The sequence below is a fragment of the Nerophis ophidion genome, linkage group LG08 (genome assembly GCF_033978795.1).
Source record: "Nerophis ophidion isolate RoL-2023_Sa linkage group LG08, RoL_Noph_v1.0, whole genome shotgun sequence".
NCBI lineage: Eukaryota > Metazoa > Chordata > Actinopteri > Syngnathiformes > Syngnathidae > Nerophis > Nerophis ophidion.
The window spans coordinates 35,958,830-35,977,290 of NC_084618.1; the positions used below are offsets into that span (position 1 = coordinate 35,958,830).

At 43.4% G+C, this 18,461-nt stretch overlaps 1 protein-coding gene across 1 annotated transcript in view; it reads right to left on the reverse strand.

Annotated features, from left to right (window-relative positions):
* Positions 1-3,166: 3,166 nt before the first annotated feature.
* The window catches only part of dbpa (D site albumin promoter binding protein a), a 16,757-nt gene continuing 1,462 nt past the window's right edge, over positions 3,167-18,461 (reverse strand). Inside the window, exons 2-5 of the mRNA XM_061908413.1 lie at positions 15,088-15,356; positions 14,812-15,007; positions 5,809-6,062; positions 3,167-5,515 (exon numbers count right to left, since the gene is read on the reverse strand). Coding sequence (XP_061764397.1) covers positions 5,300-5,515; positions 5,809-6,062; positions 14,812-15,007; positions 15,088-15,356 — 935 coding nt within the window. The 3' untranslated portion in view covers positions 3,167-5,299. The remainder of the gene's footprint in view (positions 5,516-5,808; positions 6,063-14,811; positions 15,008-15,087; positions 15,357-18,461) is intronic.

Consider the following 18,461-nt stretch of genomic DNA (forward strand, 5'->3'; position numbering starts at 1 on the left):
TTTTTAATTCAAGTACCCCCTAACCAGAGCAAAGCATTTTTGGTTGAAAAAAATAAAGATAAAGAAGTAAAATACAGCACTATGTCATCAGTTTCTGATTTATTAAATTGTATAACAGTGCAAAATATTGCTCATTTGTAGTGGTCTTTCTTAAACTATTTGGGAAAAAATATTTAAAAATAACTAAAAACTTGTTGAAAAATAAACATGTGATTCAATTATAAATGAATATTTCTACACATACTGCGATGAGGTGGCGAGTTGTCCAGGGTGTACACCACCGCCTTCCGCCCGTTTGTAGCTGAGATAGGCTCCAGCGCCCCCCGCAACCCCAAAGGGAATAAGCGGTAGGAAATGGATGGATGGATAGCTGTAAATATACTCATGCCCTCTTAACCACGCCCCCAACAACGGCCTGCCCCCAACCAGGTCCCCCACACCCACCCCCCACCTCCCAAATTCGGAGGTCTCAAGGTTGGCAAGTATGATAATAAGTCTGTTATTCTTTTTAATAACATTGCTATTCTTAAGCAAACCAATAATAAATAAAATACTTCTTACCATTAATGCGACTTCTTGAACAAGTGTGATGGAAAACGGATGGATGGAGTAAAATGCATGAGAATGTTTTATATTTTCAACGTTATTTTTCGCACTGTGATAACCAGCGAAATTATTCATTACTTATCGTGTTAAGCAATGTCAGCTAAGATTTATCTGAGAGCCAGATGCAGTCATCAAAAGAGCCACATCTGGCTCGAGAGCCATAGGTTCCCTACCTCTGCTCTAGGGCCAATTTAGTGTTGCCAATCAAGCTATCCCCAGGTGTATGTTTTTGGTGGTGGCAGGAAGCCGGAGTACCCGGAAAGAACCCACGCAGTCACGGGGAGAACATGCAAACTCCACACAGAAAGATCTCGAGCCCGGGATTTAACTCAGGACTACTCAGGGCCTTCATATTGTGAGGCACACGCACTAACCCCTGTTCCATCGTGCTGCCGTGCTGTAAACTACAATCATCCAAATTATTAAATAAAATTATTAATGAAATACTTAATCAATCAATCAATGTTTATTTATATAGCCCTAAATCACTAGTGTCTCGAAACCACAACACAAACAACAACATCCTCGGTAGAGCCCACATAAGGGCAAGGAAAACTCACACCCATGCATTTGTTATTAATTAACAATTTGAAAGATTGTAGTGCTGTAAACTACAATCATCCAAATTATTAAAAATGCTTTCTTTAAGTATTTCTTTGACCTATACCAGTGGTTCTCAAATGGGGGTACGCGTACCCCTGGGGGTACTTGAAGGTATGCCAAGGGGTACGAGAGATTTTTGAAAAAATATTCTAAAAATAGCAACAATTCAAAAATCCTTTATAAATACATTTATTGAATAATACTTCAACAAAATATGAATGTAAGTTCATAAACTGTGAAAAAAAATGCAACAATGCAATATTCAGTGTTGACAGCTGGATTTTTTGTGGACATGTTCCATAAATATTGATGTTAAAGATTTCTTTTTTTGTGAAGAAATGTTTATGAATTTTTTGTTATTTTTATATCTTTTTTTCCAATTAGTTCAAGAAAGACCACTACAAATGAGCAATATTTTGCACTGTTATACAATTTAATAAATCAGAAACTGATTTCATAGTGTTGTATTTTGCTTCTTTATCTCTTTTTTTCACCCAAAAATGCTTTGCTCTGATTCAAGTACCTCCTCTGATTAGGGGGTATTTGAATTTAAAAAATGTTCACAGGTGGTACATCACTGAAAAAGGTTGCAAAACTATTTACCTATACAATTTATGTTTCTCTTTTGAATTAAAGGCCTACTGAAATAAGATTTTCTTATTTAAATGGGGATAGCAGGTCAATTCGATGTGTCATACTTGATCATTTCGCGATATTTCCATATTTTTGCTGAAAGGATTTAGTAGAGAACATCCACGATAAGGTTCGCAACTTTCGGTGTTAAGAGAAAAGCCCTGCCTCTACCGGAAGTCGCAGACGATGACGTCACATGTTTGATGGCTCCTCACATATTCACATTGATTTTAATGGGAGCCTCCAACAAAAAGTGCTATTCGGATGGAGAAAACAACAATTTCCCTATTAATTTGAGCGAGGATTTCAGGATATTAATAGCGACGGACTAGAAAAATAAAACTAAAAATAAAAACGCGTCTGCATTGGGACGGATTTCGTGTTTGAGAATATTGATAGCGACGGACTATAAAAATAAACATAAAAATAAAAATAAAACGCGTCTGCATTGGGACAGATTCCGATGTTTTTAGACACATTTAGTAGGTTAATTCTGGGAAATCCCTTATCATTCTATTGTTTTGCTAGTGTTTTAGTGAGTTTAATAGTACCTGATAGTCGGAGGTGTACGTCCACGGGTGTGTTGACACCAATGTCTCAGGGGAGTCGACGGCAGCTATGGACGGCACAAGCTCAGCTTTTCTCCGGTAAGAAGCGACTTTTTAACACAATTTTCTCACCGAAACCTGCTGGTTGACATGTGGTCGGAATCCATGTTCTCTTAACCGCGCTCTGATCCATAGGAAAGTTTCACCTCCAGGAATTTTAAACAAGGAATTACCGTGTGTTTGTGTGGATAAAGGCTAAAGCTTCCCAACTCCATCTTTCTACTGTGACTTCTCCAATATTAATGGAACAAATTGCAAAAGATTCAGCAACACAGATGTCCAAAATACTGTGTAATTATGCGGTTAAAGCAGACGACTTTTAGCTGTGTGTGTGCGCAGCGCTCATACTTCCTAAAAACCTGTGACGTCTTGCATAAACGTCTTCATTACGCAACGTTTTCAAGACGAAACTCCCGGGAAATTTAAAATTGTAATTTAGTAAACTAAAAAGGCCGTATTGGCATGTGTTGCAATGTTAATATTTCATCATTGATATATAAACTATCAGACTGCGTGGTGGGTAGTGGTGGGTTTCAGTAGGCCTTTAACTTACTAAAAAAAATACCTTTCGAAAGACATTCTGACCGGCATGTTGAGTTAATTACTGTCTTGTGTGAGTACAGTCGTTTCTCCTCCTACACAAGCCTACCACCTGCTGGCTACTACAGGGAGTGCATCCGTCGAAAACTAGAAAGAAAGCAGAGGAAACAATAGAATGGTTGGAAAAGACAACGGTTTATTGGTGTCGTCATTAAAAGTGTGACGTGGTGGCGCTAGTAATTGTATTAGTAAGATTAGTAGAAGTAGAAGTAGTTAACAGTCACAACAAGGAAACGTAAGAGAAAACAACCAGGCTGTGGTTAATGTTGTGAACCCCACGTGGCGAGAGGGAGTATTGCACCAGGCCGGACAATTGCACACTGACATAGAAAAAGGTTCCAAAGTCTCAAATAGAAAACACACACACACAAACACGCCTGTTTTTACCCCAGGTTTCAAAGTCACAAGTTAGTGGGGATGGGGAGTTTTTGCGAGTAAAAGGAAGAAAACAACAGCTTAGCAGAATGTGGTAAGTTTGTTCCCATTTTGGTATTTTACTTTCAAGCTTTGTTTGATTAAAAAGAGAGAAGGAAACAACTGTTAAACTGACCATCTGGCCTCATGTTGGAATGAAGATGGCGGTCATCAACACACCTGAGCATGATTGGATTGTCACGGTTCTCAGATTAGCATTAGCATCGCTTCAGCTAACAGCAGCACAGAGGTGGATAGTCATAGATATAGATGGGTAGAAAACTAGATGGTCGGATAGAAAAATAAATATAAAGATTGCTCATCGGATAGATCAAATATGTTAATAGATAAAGACATTTGGACACGCGAAGTGTCGGCCATGACAGTCCAGCTAAATGTGGGCGGGGCTTATCGGTCAAGCGTCTTTAATAAACATGATTAAAAAGTAAAACAATAACAGATTCCCTTCCCACCACCCGGCAACAATCCACAAACTGTGCAACCAAATGTTGACTTTTTTTGGCATATCATTTTTTAATATGTGTTTTATTTTTTATTTTTTATTTTTTTTAACTCAGACAAAAACACCTGAGAGAAAAACTGACAAACTGATTTCAATAGTTTTCTTTTCCTGTAATATATTCAATGATGTATATTACAACTATGATCACATATTTCAAGCATATATCATGTACACTTATATATATATATATATATATATATATATATATATATATATATATATATATATATATATATATATATATATATATATATATATATATATATATATATATATATATATATATATATAAATATATATATATATTGTGAGAGTAGAAGAGTACAGTATTATCAGTAGGGAGCATCCATGGCTGGAAAGATTTTTAAGGAGAGGTGTAGACGTGTCATTCAGATACACTTCTATCCATACGCCAGCACAAATCAATGCAAAAAGGATTTAAACAGAAATCAAGAGGCATTTCAGTGTGTGTGTGTGTGTGTGTGTGTGTGTGTTTCAGGTGAATATCAGCACCATCAAAGTCCAAAACAACGATAAAGAGGGTCACGACCCGTGTGTGTGTGTGTGTGTGTGTGTGTGTGTGTGTGTGTGTGTGTGTGTGTGTGTGTGTGTGTGTGTGTGGCGGTAGTGTAAAATGACGTCAGGGGGGGGACACGAGCCAGACGCGGCGTCCAAAGCAGGAAGTGAGGTTGAAGGACAACCAAAAAAAAATAAAAAGTGTAAGGACTGTACATCGACCCCCTAACCTCTGAACCCTAACCCGCGCTCCAACTGCACACGCCGCCCTCTTGCACCGTAGGAAATACCTGATTGGACCGTGATACATTCTGTGACGCAATTCCCATACCACCCCCCGCCCCACCACCCCGCCTGCATTGAGTGAAAATAGATTCTTTATGTTGGTCGCCAGAACACTCCGCCCATGTATAAAAGCTAGAAAAATGGCGGTCTTGCTGGCCCTGCTGGCGTGCGCGCGTAGAAAAATATACATGAATTCTCTTTGCGTGATGGACACCTTGGACCCGCCTCCTCGCAGCCCTGCCCCTCCTTTCTGTCAAAAATACTTTTCATACATAGAAAAGACGACCCCCCTCCTGACCGTTATCTTAAAAGTTACGTCACCCCCCTCCTAAATGTGGGTGGAGCAACTGTGTCACATGAGGTGATGTCTACATGGGGGATAGGGGGGAGTGGGCGGACTTATCCTGCCCTGACGGACGCACTAAATTGACATGTGGCACGGCGCCGCCTGCTGGTCAACGCCACACTTCCTCCTCTAAAGTGCTGCTGTCGTTAAGCTCCCTCTGCCTCCTCACAGATCGCCGTGGCGACTCTCGTACTTGTTGATGATGTTCCGGCAGCGGCCCAGCTCCTTCCTCATGTCGGCCACTTCCTGTCGCAGGGCGGCGTTCTCCCGCTCCAAGAAGGCAGCCCGCACCGAAATCTGGTTCTCTTTTAGGCGGCGGGCGTCCCGCGAGCGTTTGGCCGCCTCGTTGTTCTTGACGCGGCGGCACCAGTACTTTTCGTCCTGGCAGGGCATGTTGGGGTGTGTGGGTGGGAGAGGACAGGGGGAGGGACAGAAACGGGGGGAGAGGACATGAGAAGGATCAGTCAGGTGTTGAGACAGGACACAGGAAAGAAAAGAAGGAACAAAGCGGCTGAAAAACACTTCCTACAACAGGTGGATACACGAAATAAGGTGTGGGGTTCCCCAGGGCTCAATTTTAAGTCCCATTCTTTTTCACCTTTACATGCTACCTCATGTGTAGAAAAGACACACAGGAAGCTGTGAGGAGTAAAGGATTGTGGGAGATGTAGTACCTTCTGTTCATTGGGCACCAGCATCTTGCGAGCCTTCTTGATCATGGGCTGAGGTTTCAGCTCCTCATCGCTGAAGCGGTGCCGGCGCGGGTCGAAGGCCTCCTGGCCCGGCACGCTGGACAGCGCCACGTCCGCCGGGTCGGGGTCAAAGTTCACCTGCACGTCGCTGGTGCCGTTGGCGGGTGCCGGAGTGCCCTCCGTTCCAGGAGGGCAGGTGGAAGTTGGAGAGGGATTCTGTGCCACGGCCTGACCGCCTGGGAGGAGACAACGAGAGAGTGTCGTTAAGAGTTTTGGCCACCGAGGGTCGCCACAGTCACACTTTGTAGATCAGTGTTTTACTTTTGTCTTTTTTTAAGAGTTAAAAAAGTGTTTTTTGCCAACATTCTGATCCCGCTGAGAAACTTTAGTGAAACAAATTTCACACGCTCTTTATTTGTATGTTAAAAGAATAAAGTTAAAGTACCAATGATAGTCACACACACTAGGTGTGGTGAAATTACCCTCTGCACTTGACCCAGCCCCTTGTTCCACCCCCTGGGAGGTGAGGGGAGCAGCGAGCAGCAGCGGTGGCCACGCTTAGGAATCATTTTTGGTGATTTAACGCCCAATTCCAACCCTTGATACAGTCTGAGGTGGCAACTTGTACCCCGCCTACCACCCAAATGCACCTGAGTTAGGCTCCAGCGACCAGTGGTAAAAAACGGATGGATGGATGCTGAGTGCCAAGCAGGGAGGTAATGGGTCCCATTTTTATAATCTTTGGTATGACTCGGCCGGGGTTTGAACTCACAACCTACCGATTTTAGGGCGGACACGCTAACCACAAGGCCACGGAGAAGGACAAATGTGGAGCTCCCTCAAGCTGCAGTGGCGCTCAGTGTCCACCAGAGGCCGGTGCTTCCCAACATTAACTTTCAACTCATCTCATGATGGCCATGCAACTCTCGTTCAAAATGTTTCCATGGCAACCATCTCGTCCCTTTTCAGACAGCAATTTACTGGCAACACCAGGGATACATGGCTTCAAGCATCCATCTGTGAGCACGTTTCACAGCATCCGGGCACGTGCGCAGCCTCTTTATCCGCCTACACGCCCTCGCCGCTCCATCTGTTTGCCTGTGCATCATCGTCATCATCATCCTTATGAGCTGCAGGCCTGGCATCTGGACTCAGCTGATCTTTACTCCCTGTTTTTCTTTCAGTTGGCATGACATGACACGGTAGTAGCTTAAAGATGCCTGGAGGACACCGTGTCCTCGTCCACATTAACGCTCTCGAGGCGTCTCTTCTCGGCTTGCTCGTTGTCCCTCACAACAAACCAGAAGGTTAAATTTGAGTTCACGACTCACGGAGGCGGAAGTGAGGCGAGGTGGGCGGAGCCTTCACGCCGGACGCCCACACCGGCAAAAAATAGACGAGCTCGAGTTCGATCTGCTGGGGCGCTACTCTCACTGCGTCCTCCCACAGTCAGAGCTGACAGAACCAACACATAATCCACAAAGCACCAACATAGAAAGAACAAAAATACAACAACAAATCAACACAGGCGATATGAACAACTTATAGTGAAACCAACATAAAACTGATACACAACTAACATTGAATTACCATTGGACTGTAAGACTTAAGACAGAACTAACATACCACAAACATAGCCCTAACATTGACTTAAGACAGGACTAACATTGCACTAACATACACCTAAGACGGAACAGACACAACCAACAGAGGACCAACATAGTACTAACACAGACCTAACAGTCAGTACTAAACATTGTACTAACACGGACCTAAGACAGTACTAAAACAGTACTAACAAAGACCTAACACAGACCAGTCACACAACCAACAGCGAACATAGTACTAACACAGCACCAACATAGCACTAACATGGGCCTATGACAAAACAGACACACAACCAACAGAGGACCAACATAGTACTAACACAGACCTAACAGTCAGTACTAAACATTGAACTAACATGGACCGAAGACAGTACTAAAACAGTACTAACAAAGACCTAACACAGACCAGAAACACAACCAACAGCGAACATAGTACTAACACAGCACCAACATAGCACTAACATGGGCCTATGACAAAACAGACACACAGACAACAGAGGACCAACATAGTACTAACACAGACCTAACATAACCCTAAGTCTGTGCTAAACATAGTACTAACATGGACCTAAGACAGTACTAACATAGACCAAACACAGACCAGACCCACAACTAACAGCGAACACAGTACTAACACAGAACTAACATAGACCTAAGACAGCCCCAACATAGCACTAACATAGACCTATGACAAAACAGACACAAAAACTACAGAGGACCAACATAGTACTAACACAGACCTAACATAACCCTAAATCAGTACTAATCGTAGTACTAACATGGATCTAAGACAGTACTAACATAGCACTAGGATAGTTGTCGTGCCAGCAACCTGAGGGTTCCTGGTTCGATCCCCAGCTTCTACTAACCTAGCCACGTCCGTTATGTCCATGAGCAAGACACTTCACCCTTGCTCCTGAAGGGTCATGGTTAGGGCCTTGCATGGAAATAATGTCAAAGGGCTTTGAGTACCTTGAAGGTAGAAAAGCGCTATACAAGTATAACCCATTTACAATTTATAGTACTAACACAGACATAACATTGTCCTAAGACAGCACTAACATAGGCCTATAACAAAACAGACACACAACCAACAGAGGACCAACACAGTACTAACACAAGACCAACATAGACCTAAGGCAGCACAGTACTAACAGAGTATTAACATAGCTCTAAAACAGACACACAACCAACAGAGGACCAACACAGTACTAACACAAGACTAACATAGACCTAAGGCAGTACAGTATTACAGAGTATTAACATAGATCTAAAACAGAAATACACAACCAACAGCAAACCAACAACATTAACATAGACCTAAGTGAGTATGGCGTGGCTCAGATGGTAAATTGACCGTGCTAGCAACCTATGGGTTCCTGGTTCGATCCCCGGCTTCCGCCATCCTAGTCCCGTCCGTTGTGTCCTTGAGCAAGAAACTGCACCCTTGCTCCTGATGGGTCCTGGGCCTTGCATGGCAGCTCCCGCCATCAGTGTGTGAATGGGTGAATGTCTAAATAGCGTGAAAGCGCTTTGAGTACCTTGAAGGTAGAAAAGCGGTATACAAGTATAACCAAATTACCATTTACTACGTTACGAACATAGTACTAACACAGACCTAACCCAGGGGAGGCACACAACCAACAGAAGACCAACATAGTACTAACAAAGCACTAACATAGCCCTAAGAAAGTACAAACATAGTACTAACATAGACCTAACACAGAACAGACACACAACCAACAGCGAACCAACATAGTACTAACACAGCACTAAAATAGCTCTAAGTCGGTGGTAATCATAGTACTGACCTAGACCTAAGAGTGTACTAACATTCAGTAACCATGAGAGCCACACAACCAACAGAGGACCAACATACTCCTAACACAAAATTAACATAGCTCTAAGTCAGTACTAATCATAGTACAACCATAGACCTAAGACAGTACTAACATAGTACTGACATAAACTCTAACACAGAATAGACACACAATTAACCACGAACAAACATAGTACTAACAAAGTACTACCATAGACCTAAGAACAGGGCTATTCACCTACATAATGAAGAGGGCCGCAGTTTCAAGAGTCCAAGGGCCGGACATCAAATGTGGATGTTTCGTCAGAAAGTGCCTCCACGGTTTATATTTCTTTGAGACTGCGTTGACTTAATTACAGTGTAAACACATCAGCTTTCAAACTGCACTGTCATTATTCTAGCCTGGCTACCCCTCCCCAGCGTGTGCAGATAGTTAACAATAGAAGCCCTAGTTTTTGTCGCATTGATGTCGGATTGATGCTCCCTCTTGTGAATCATTTTCCTTCTTCCGTTTTATTTCTTTACACTTCTTCCTTCATTTAGGTTAGTAAGAATGAAACATAAACATAAAAGTATATCATCCATTGTGTATTATAACATAAATAGAATAGAATGTTTAGTGTTAATATATTCACACAGTAAACTACTACTGGTCAAATTTAGCACTACACGTATTGAACAAGGTTTGATCATTACTATCAGTTAAAAAAACAACCCAGCCACGAATACAAAAGACATCACAAAGTCAGCAATTTCAATACAAAAAAAACAAAATAATACACAAATTATATCTACTTACAAATGTTTGACCAAGTTTCGTGATGAAACTTACACGCTGGGATTTCTACCATTGTTGCTTGTCTGGATCAAAGTGTCCGTCGCTTCAAACTCAAGCACTAGAACATTTATACTTTGATGTACAAAGTCAGATTTTTGTAATTTTTTTCCCAGGGTTGAGAGAGTTGTCTTTTTCTACTAACTCCACTGCTGCTTCACTGTGACACCTATGCCTCGCTGTTGGCCCCTGCAGGGTGATCGGAGTACTGCATACGCGATCAACCTTAGTTTTAATGGTTTCATCAAGCGTATGTGGGTGGTGTTCGGCGGGTCAGATGAAAAGCTTTGGCGGGCAGGATGTGGTCCGCGGGCCGTCAGTTGGCCTCAAGCCTGCCTAAGACAGTACTAAAATAGTATTAACATAGCCTAACACAGAAAAGACACACAACCAACAGGTTGTACTAAAACGGAACTAACACAGACTAACAGTTCCAAGAGCTGTAAGGAGTCATCACATTGAATAAAGATGTCAAAAATGTGTTTTCAAGCACTTTGAACAATCCTTGCAATAGAGCAGGAAGTCGTCATCCTCTACGCCAGTGTTTTTCAAACTTTTCTGAGCCAAGGCACATTTTTTATCATTAAAAAAATTCTGAGGCACACCACCAGCAGAAAACATAAAACAATGAAACTCAGTAGCTGATATTGACAGTAAAAAGTTGTTCTCACAATTGTTGGATATGAATTCAAACCATAACCAAGCATGCATCAGCATAGCTCTTGTCTCAAAGTAGGTGTACTGTCACCACCTGTCAAATCACGCCATGACTTATTTGGAGTTTTTGGGTGTTTTCCTATGTGTAGTGTTTTAGTTCTTGTCTTGCGCTCCTATTTTGGTGGCTTTTCCTCTTTTGTTGGTATTTTCCTGTAGCAGTTTCATGTCATCCTTGAACGCTATTGCCCACACCCGCTTTGTTTTAGCAATCAAGACTATTCAAGTTGTGCGGACGCTATCCTTTTTTGTGTGGACATTGATGATTGTCATGTCATGTACGGATGTACTTTGTGAACGCCGTCTGCTCCACACGCTGTACGTATTTGCTGTCGTCCAGCATTCTGTTGTTGTTTACTTTGCAGTTTTAGTTTTGTTTTACATAGCCATCATACTTGCCAACCCTCTCAATTTTCCCGAAAATCTCCTGGGGCAACCATTCTCCCGAATTTCTCCCGATTTCTGCCTGGACAGCAGCATTGGGAGCGCATTTTAAAGGCATTTCCTTTAGCGTCCTCTACAACCTGTCGTCAAGTCCACTTCTCCTCCAGTCACATAATATATGCGGCTTTTACACACACATAAGTGAATGCAAGGCAAACACGCAGCCCACGGGCCAATTGCAGCCCGCGAGACGTTATTTTGCGGCCCGCACCTTGATGTGAAATTTTAATGTTGGTGCGGCCCGCGAGTTTTATATGAATGGCGCTTTACAGCGTCATACTTGTATACCCTCGATTTTACCGGGAGACTTCCAATTTTCAGTGCCCCTCCAGGGGTAATCATTCTCCTGATTCTCATTCAAACAAAACTAAGGGGGCACCGTGGAGGCACTGCCTTTAGCATCCTCAACAACCTGTACAAACAGCGTGCCAGCCCAGCCACATGCTGTATTTGGCTTCTGTAGATGTAGTAAGCGACTGCAAGACATACTTGGTCAACAGCCATACAGGTCACACTGAGGGTAGCCGTATGAACAACTTTAACACTGTTACAAATATGCGCCACACTGTGCACCCACACCAAACAAGAATGACGAACACATTTCGGGAGAACATTCGCACTGTAACACAACATAAACACAACAGAACAAATACCCAGAACCCTTGCAGCACTAACTCTTCCGGGATTCTACAATATACACCCCCATCTCCAGAATTCGGAGGTCTCAAGGTTGGCAAGTATGATAACCATCCCTAAGCTTCAATGCCTTTTTCTTAGCAGCAATCACCTTTTGTTTATTTTTGGTTTAAGTGGTAGATATCTTTTGCCTGCAGCATATTGTGATCACGACAAACAATGTTCCCGACATCTTCAAAGCAATTAGCTACCTGCTGCCACCTACTGATATGGAAGAGTATTACATGGTTACTCTGCCGAGCTCTAGACAGCACCGACACTCAACAACGGCACATTGGCGGATTATAATGACTGGTTTACAAAAAATATGTTTTAACCCGATTAAGTGAAATTACACAATCTTCGACGGCACACCAGACTGTATCTCACGGCACACGAGTGTGCCGCGGCACAGCGGTTGAAAACCACAGCTCTATGCAGCCACAAGCTCCGCCCCCACAGTCGATTTTCACTAACGAAGATGTGGACTCAATAACCTGTGATTGACAGTCCAACCAAACAATGATAATTCTGAAATAGCCTGAAGTTGTTTTGGTCACTTCCATGAAGGAGGAAGCCTACTGTACTTGACCACGGCCTTCTGATCATGTGCACGCACACACACACACACACACACACACACACACACACACACACACACACACACACACACACGCACACACACACACACACACACACACACACGACACGCCCAGCAAGTCAACACACTGAATAAAAGTTATGTCATCACAGCGTGGACACACTGCTGCCTCCTTCCTTTCTTTGCACCTTCCTTCCCTTTATCACCTTGCTCCCTGCCTCCTAGCTATGTTTTGTATATTTGTAGAAATATTCAGCATGACATCACCACAAACACACCTGACTCACCTTACCTTTATCAACACATTTGTGTATGTTTATTTGATCTCTGTTCCCAGTGCAGCACGTCATGTGACCAGCTTGCCAAGCAAGGCGGACTCCTCCTGCCTTCCTCCCGCCTTTCCTTCCTCCCTCCTCCCTCGCCCGGGCCGCCTGCAGCAGCTGCACGTGACGAGGCGGCTGCACATGGCCTGAGCGTGTGAGTTGCAGAGCGAGAGATCTCAAAACATGCAAAGCAAGCCCTCCCACCTCCCCTCGGGTGTTTCTCACTTAACCCTTCTTCGCCGCCATTGCTCCTGACTCCCCTTAGATGGGTCGCAGACCAAACAAACATGGTTCACACTTTTGGATCCGAGAATTCTGTTGCGTGACAGACACGTTGAAAAACGGCCACTTCATTAGGTACACTTGCACATGTCAATGGGATGTAACGTGATCTTTTTCTTATGAATACAGTGAACATTGTACTGGTGCAGGTGTACCTAATGATGTGACCTATTGCTAGTAGTGCTGAAACTTTTTTTTTTTTTACCACCTCAGAAACAACAAATGATGACCAACATCAAAATACAGTAGTAAGGTTAAGTATTCATTAAAAACAAGGCAGAGGTTTTATCTAACAAACAGATTTAATATATTTGGCCACTGTAACATTACTCATAGTTTGAACAGTAACACTGTGTTTGAATATAGGAGAATAAAACCCTGTACTTTCGTCAAGGGATCCTTTGTTGTTACCACCAGAGGGATCCCACGTACCACTAGTGGTACACGTACCACAGTTTGAGAATCCCTGCTTCATGCTGATGTTACAAATGGACGAGTGACTTGTATCGCTTCAACGAGTAGAGGATCTCTGGAACGTGCGCGTGATTATTTCCGGTCTACTTTCCACCTCGTTCAACGTTCAAGCGCAGGGACTTCTGCCTCCGTGCATCACGCTCGCACTCGGTCATGTGCATGTGCGCCCACACACACACACACACACACACACACACACGTGTACACAAGAGCACACATTAACGTAGCTGCATGCAAAAGAAGGAACTCGAGTGCATGTTTAAACATTTGCGGCTGCATGCTAACACACACACACACACACACACACGCACAAAGGCCTGGCAGCAGTGTGTTCTCTGAGCCACTTGTAATATTTCACTGCATCACACACACTGCAGCTTTCATCCAGTAATGCTGAAACACTTCACGAAAACAAAGGAATGAACAAAATGGTGGAAACTATCCATCCATTTTCTACCGCTTATTCCCTTCTGGGGTCGCGGGAGGCGCTGGCGCCTATCTCAGCTACAATCGGGCGGAAGGCGGGGTACACCCTGGACAAGTCGCCACCTCATCGCAGGGCCAACCCAGATAGACAGACAACATTCACACTCACATTCACACACTAGGGCCAATTTAGTGTTGCCAATGAACTTATCATCAGGTGCATGTCTTTGGAGGTGGGAGGAAGCCGGAGTACCCGGAGAGAACCCACGCATTCACGGGGAGAACATGCAAACTCCACAAAGAAAGATCCCGAGCCAGGGATTGAACCCAGGACTGTAGGACCTTCGTATTGTGAGGCAGACGCACTAATCCCTCTGCCACCGTGAAGCCCGTGGAAACTATCATTTCAGTCAAAAATATTATAAAAATTTCAAAATGACAAAATCCTTCAATGAGCTTGACCGGCATCAGTATACTGGCCTTGTATTTACTTGCAATTGGATCGGTCCACACATTTGCAGTATCGCCCCCACAGTGCTGTAATACAACTTTGTCCCCTCAGGGTGCAGGAGTGAGTCACCAAGGCATTACCATCCATTTTCAATACCGCTTGTACTCATTAGGGTTATAGGAGGAGGAGCCTGAATTCGGACAAGAGGTGCGGTGAGCACAGGCCAGTCACAGGACACGGGTAAAGAAATATAAAAATGACTAAAAAGGTTATTATTGACCAGCAGTACCCCAATCAGCCACCAGGGGCGAATGAAGACGAAAGGATCACTGACCGTGTACGCACTCAGGTGCTCCAATCATAGCTTGATGCTGTTGTTGTTGTTGTTGGGGCGGGGGCTGCACGGTCTCCAGTCCCAGCAGAGAGGACGAGGACGAGGAGGACGACATGGAGGAGGACGAGGAGGAGCATGATGGAGGAGAGCTGGGGGGGCACTGGGAGCTCTGGTTGGGCACGGCCGACTGGGAACTCTGAAGGTGACATAAAAGACGCAGGTGTAAAAACAAAAAAAGACGCTCCCGTCAGCGTCCATTAAAAGTCTGTTTCATACCTGAGACGGGATCTTGGCGCTGGTGGAGCTGGGCCCGTTGCTGTGCATGCCCATCCCGTTCTCGGTCAGGAACTCCTCCAGGTCCATGTACTGCAGCTGGAAGAGGCCGCCGTCGCACGGCAGGGTCCGCTCCCACAACAGGGGCCCCAGGAATGCCGACTGGGAGTTGGGACGCAGGGGGCCCGAGCCCAGGCTGCCCCCCAGTCCGTTGGGCCCTCCAGAGCCGATTCCCAGCGAGTCCTCATCCGAGTCCAATGGTTTATCTCGGTCTGGGTGGAGGGGCGGGTGCAAGGACTATCGGTTACTCTTATAACACCACAATAATAACAACGATGCTATCTTAGCACCATTATTAGCCAAGTAAACAACAAATTACGGTAACACTTTAGAAACATATCCACCATTAATTAGTTGCTTATTAACATGCAAATTAGTAACATATTGGCTCTTAATTAGTCATTATAAGGTACTTATTAATGCCTTATTCTGCATGGCCTTATTATACAACCAGTAAGCCATTAACTAAGAGTCTTCCCTCAATAACCTCAGAATTATTTCTTATTAGTTAAGTTAAATTACCAATGATTGTCACACACACACTAGGTGTGGCGAAATTATTCTCTGCATTTGACCCATCACCCTCGATCACCCCCTGGGAGGTGAGGGGAGCAGTGAGCAGCAGCGGTGGCCCCGGCCAGGAATTATTTTTTGGGTGATTTAACCCCCCAATTCCAACCCTTGGTGCTTTTATTTATAGTCTTTGGTATGACTCGACCAGGGTTTGAACTCACGACCTACTGATCTCAGTAAGGAAGTTGTTATATATATATATATGATTCTCCCTTTTATACCACTTAATGAATATGGTTCTTACTAAACAAAACACAAAACTACAATAACCCTAACCCTAAAATCTTTGTTACTTAAAATATATTCCCCTGGTGCAGTGGTTCTTAACCTGGGTTCGGTGAGTCAGCCTCAGGGGTTCGGCGGAGCCTCTGCCGCGGAGGTGAAGACACACCCGACTCATCGTGTGAATAAAAACTTCTCCCTGTCGGCGTATTAAGGATACCCCCCGAAAATGTTCGCTCTAATTTTCCATATGTGTGAGCTAAATAACAATTTCAATGTTTTATTATTATAATCAAACGACAGCAGTCATTTCCATTATATTATTTTGTAATTTAAGTGTTTTGGCACAAATTAAAATGACTAACATATTGTTTTTCATGAGCTGTGTACGAGTATTATATGTCTGGGTGGGGGGGCTCCTGCTTTGGAAATAATGTGTACCCCTTTCAGATATCGCATTTAGTTCCCACTAAAACATTCACATGTTGCACAATGAGATGTAAACATGGGGTCATGTGTACATTCCTGTAACTTTCTGTCTCTAAAATATACCTTTAATAGTATTTCTTTAATATAATAATATCATTTTATGATTACGGTCCGGGTTCGGTGAATTCGCATATGAATCTGGTAGGGTTCGGTACCTCCAACAAGGTTAAGAACCACTGCCCTAGTGTCCATCCTTCCATCCATTTTCTACCGCTTATCCCCTTTCGGGGTCAGGGGGGGCGCTGGAGCCTATCTCAGCTACAATCGGGCGGAAGGCGGTGTACACACTGGACAAGTCGGCACCTCATTGCAGCCCTGGTGTCCAAATAACTCTAAATTAAGTCTATGTGGCTTGGAATATGTTCCCCGTACACTGAAAAAAGTGACTTTTTGAGTAACTGTCATAATTTATACCTAGTATTTTTAACATTCAGTAAGAACTAAAGTTTCTTAAGTAAAATTAAACATTTTATTAACGTAATACATGAATTATGGGGGAAGAGTAAGTTTTACTTATGTTTCCTCATACTATTTAAATGTTTAATAGCTGTACGTACATAAACCTAAAAATATTACATAAACTTTACTCTGAAAATCTAGTGTTTTGAAACGCATGCGCACAGCACAACAGGCTCTGGCCGACTGGCTGTGCTCCGGCCTTTAGAATCACTTCACAGAGCACTGCGAGGTGGCATTATGGGTAATTCTTATCTTGCGTTTATAATGTGTTACAGAGTCGATGTTCTCCAGAAATGTATTTGGTTTGGGTTCACAGAGTGTGGCGCATATTAGTAAGAATGTAAAAGTTGTTTATATCACAACCGTCAGTTAAAAAGGTATGGCTGTTGACTAGGTATGCAGTGCAATCTTGTGTGATGAGGAGCGAAACGCATGCGTCCTTCCGGCATGCACATAACATGATGTAAAAGTGGGCCCCAACCACCTGGTCGCGGCCGCTGAATAATTTTGTATTTTATTTTTTTACATCACACTCAGTTATATACTACATGTCATTAATAAGTGCATGGGTGAGAAGAGGTTTTAAAATTATTAGCACCCCGGCAGCTTGTCAAGGAAATACGGTATATAAAATTTACTTAAAGTTTAGAGTAAAATGATGATCCTGCTGATGAAAAACAAGTACACTTTACCTAATTTGTTTAAATAAATATAACGTAAAACTTGGATGTAATTGAGTAACTGTTCACAACTCTTATGTTATATGGTAAGTAGAATTTACTTGATACTGGCAAGTGAGTGTTACTTGATATTGCAGCATTAAATTGCACTTAAATCATTTGCGTGCAAATACTTACAATACTTTTTTCAAGTAAATCTTATGAGTTATTTTTTTCAGTGTACTAAAGGGTTACCCAAATTACATGAAGCTTTTTGCAATAGCACTTTAGCTGGTGATGTCACCTTTTTTTAACATTTAGACATCATTTATGAAGCAAGTTTCTTGCATTTTTAGCTTCAGTCATCTTTGGAGCTTTTCAACACTTTGATCATACGAGACTGGGCAAAACACAAAAATATGGATAATCAACACGTTGCGCTTCAACAAGCCGCCCTCCTTTGACCTGAGAGAGAATGAGGGTCCTGCGATGGAAAAATGGATTATGGATCGCATGATGAGCGCCAACAGGACAATGAGCAGGGGCGGCACCGATTGGAGAGCAAATTTGAATTGAAGGAGATTAAAAAGGACGCAAAGACATGAGAGATTACATCAGAGGGGAGCATCTCCTCCTCAGTAATCTCCTCCACATCACCACCATCATCGTCGTCGTACAATACAGGGACATGTCAGCCAAGGACAGAAAAAAAAATTGACATTAATTTTTTTTTTTTTGGTCTTTTTGTCTGCTGTACTTTGTCCACTGGGCAGGAAAGTACATGCAAGTAGGAGCTTGTAGTCATGTGAGAATGAGTGTGGGCAGGAGAGGGAGGGGTAAGGCTGGGTGGGGGGGGGGGGGCCGGGGTGGATGTGAGAGTGTGTGTGAAGGCGTCAAACAAAGCAGGCGGGGGAG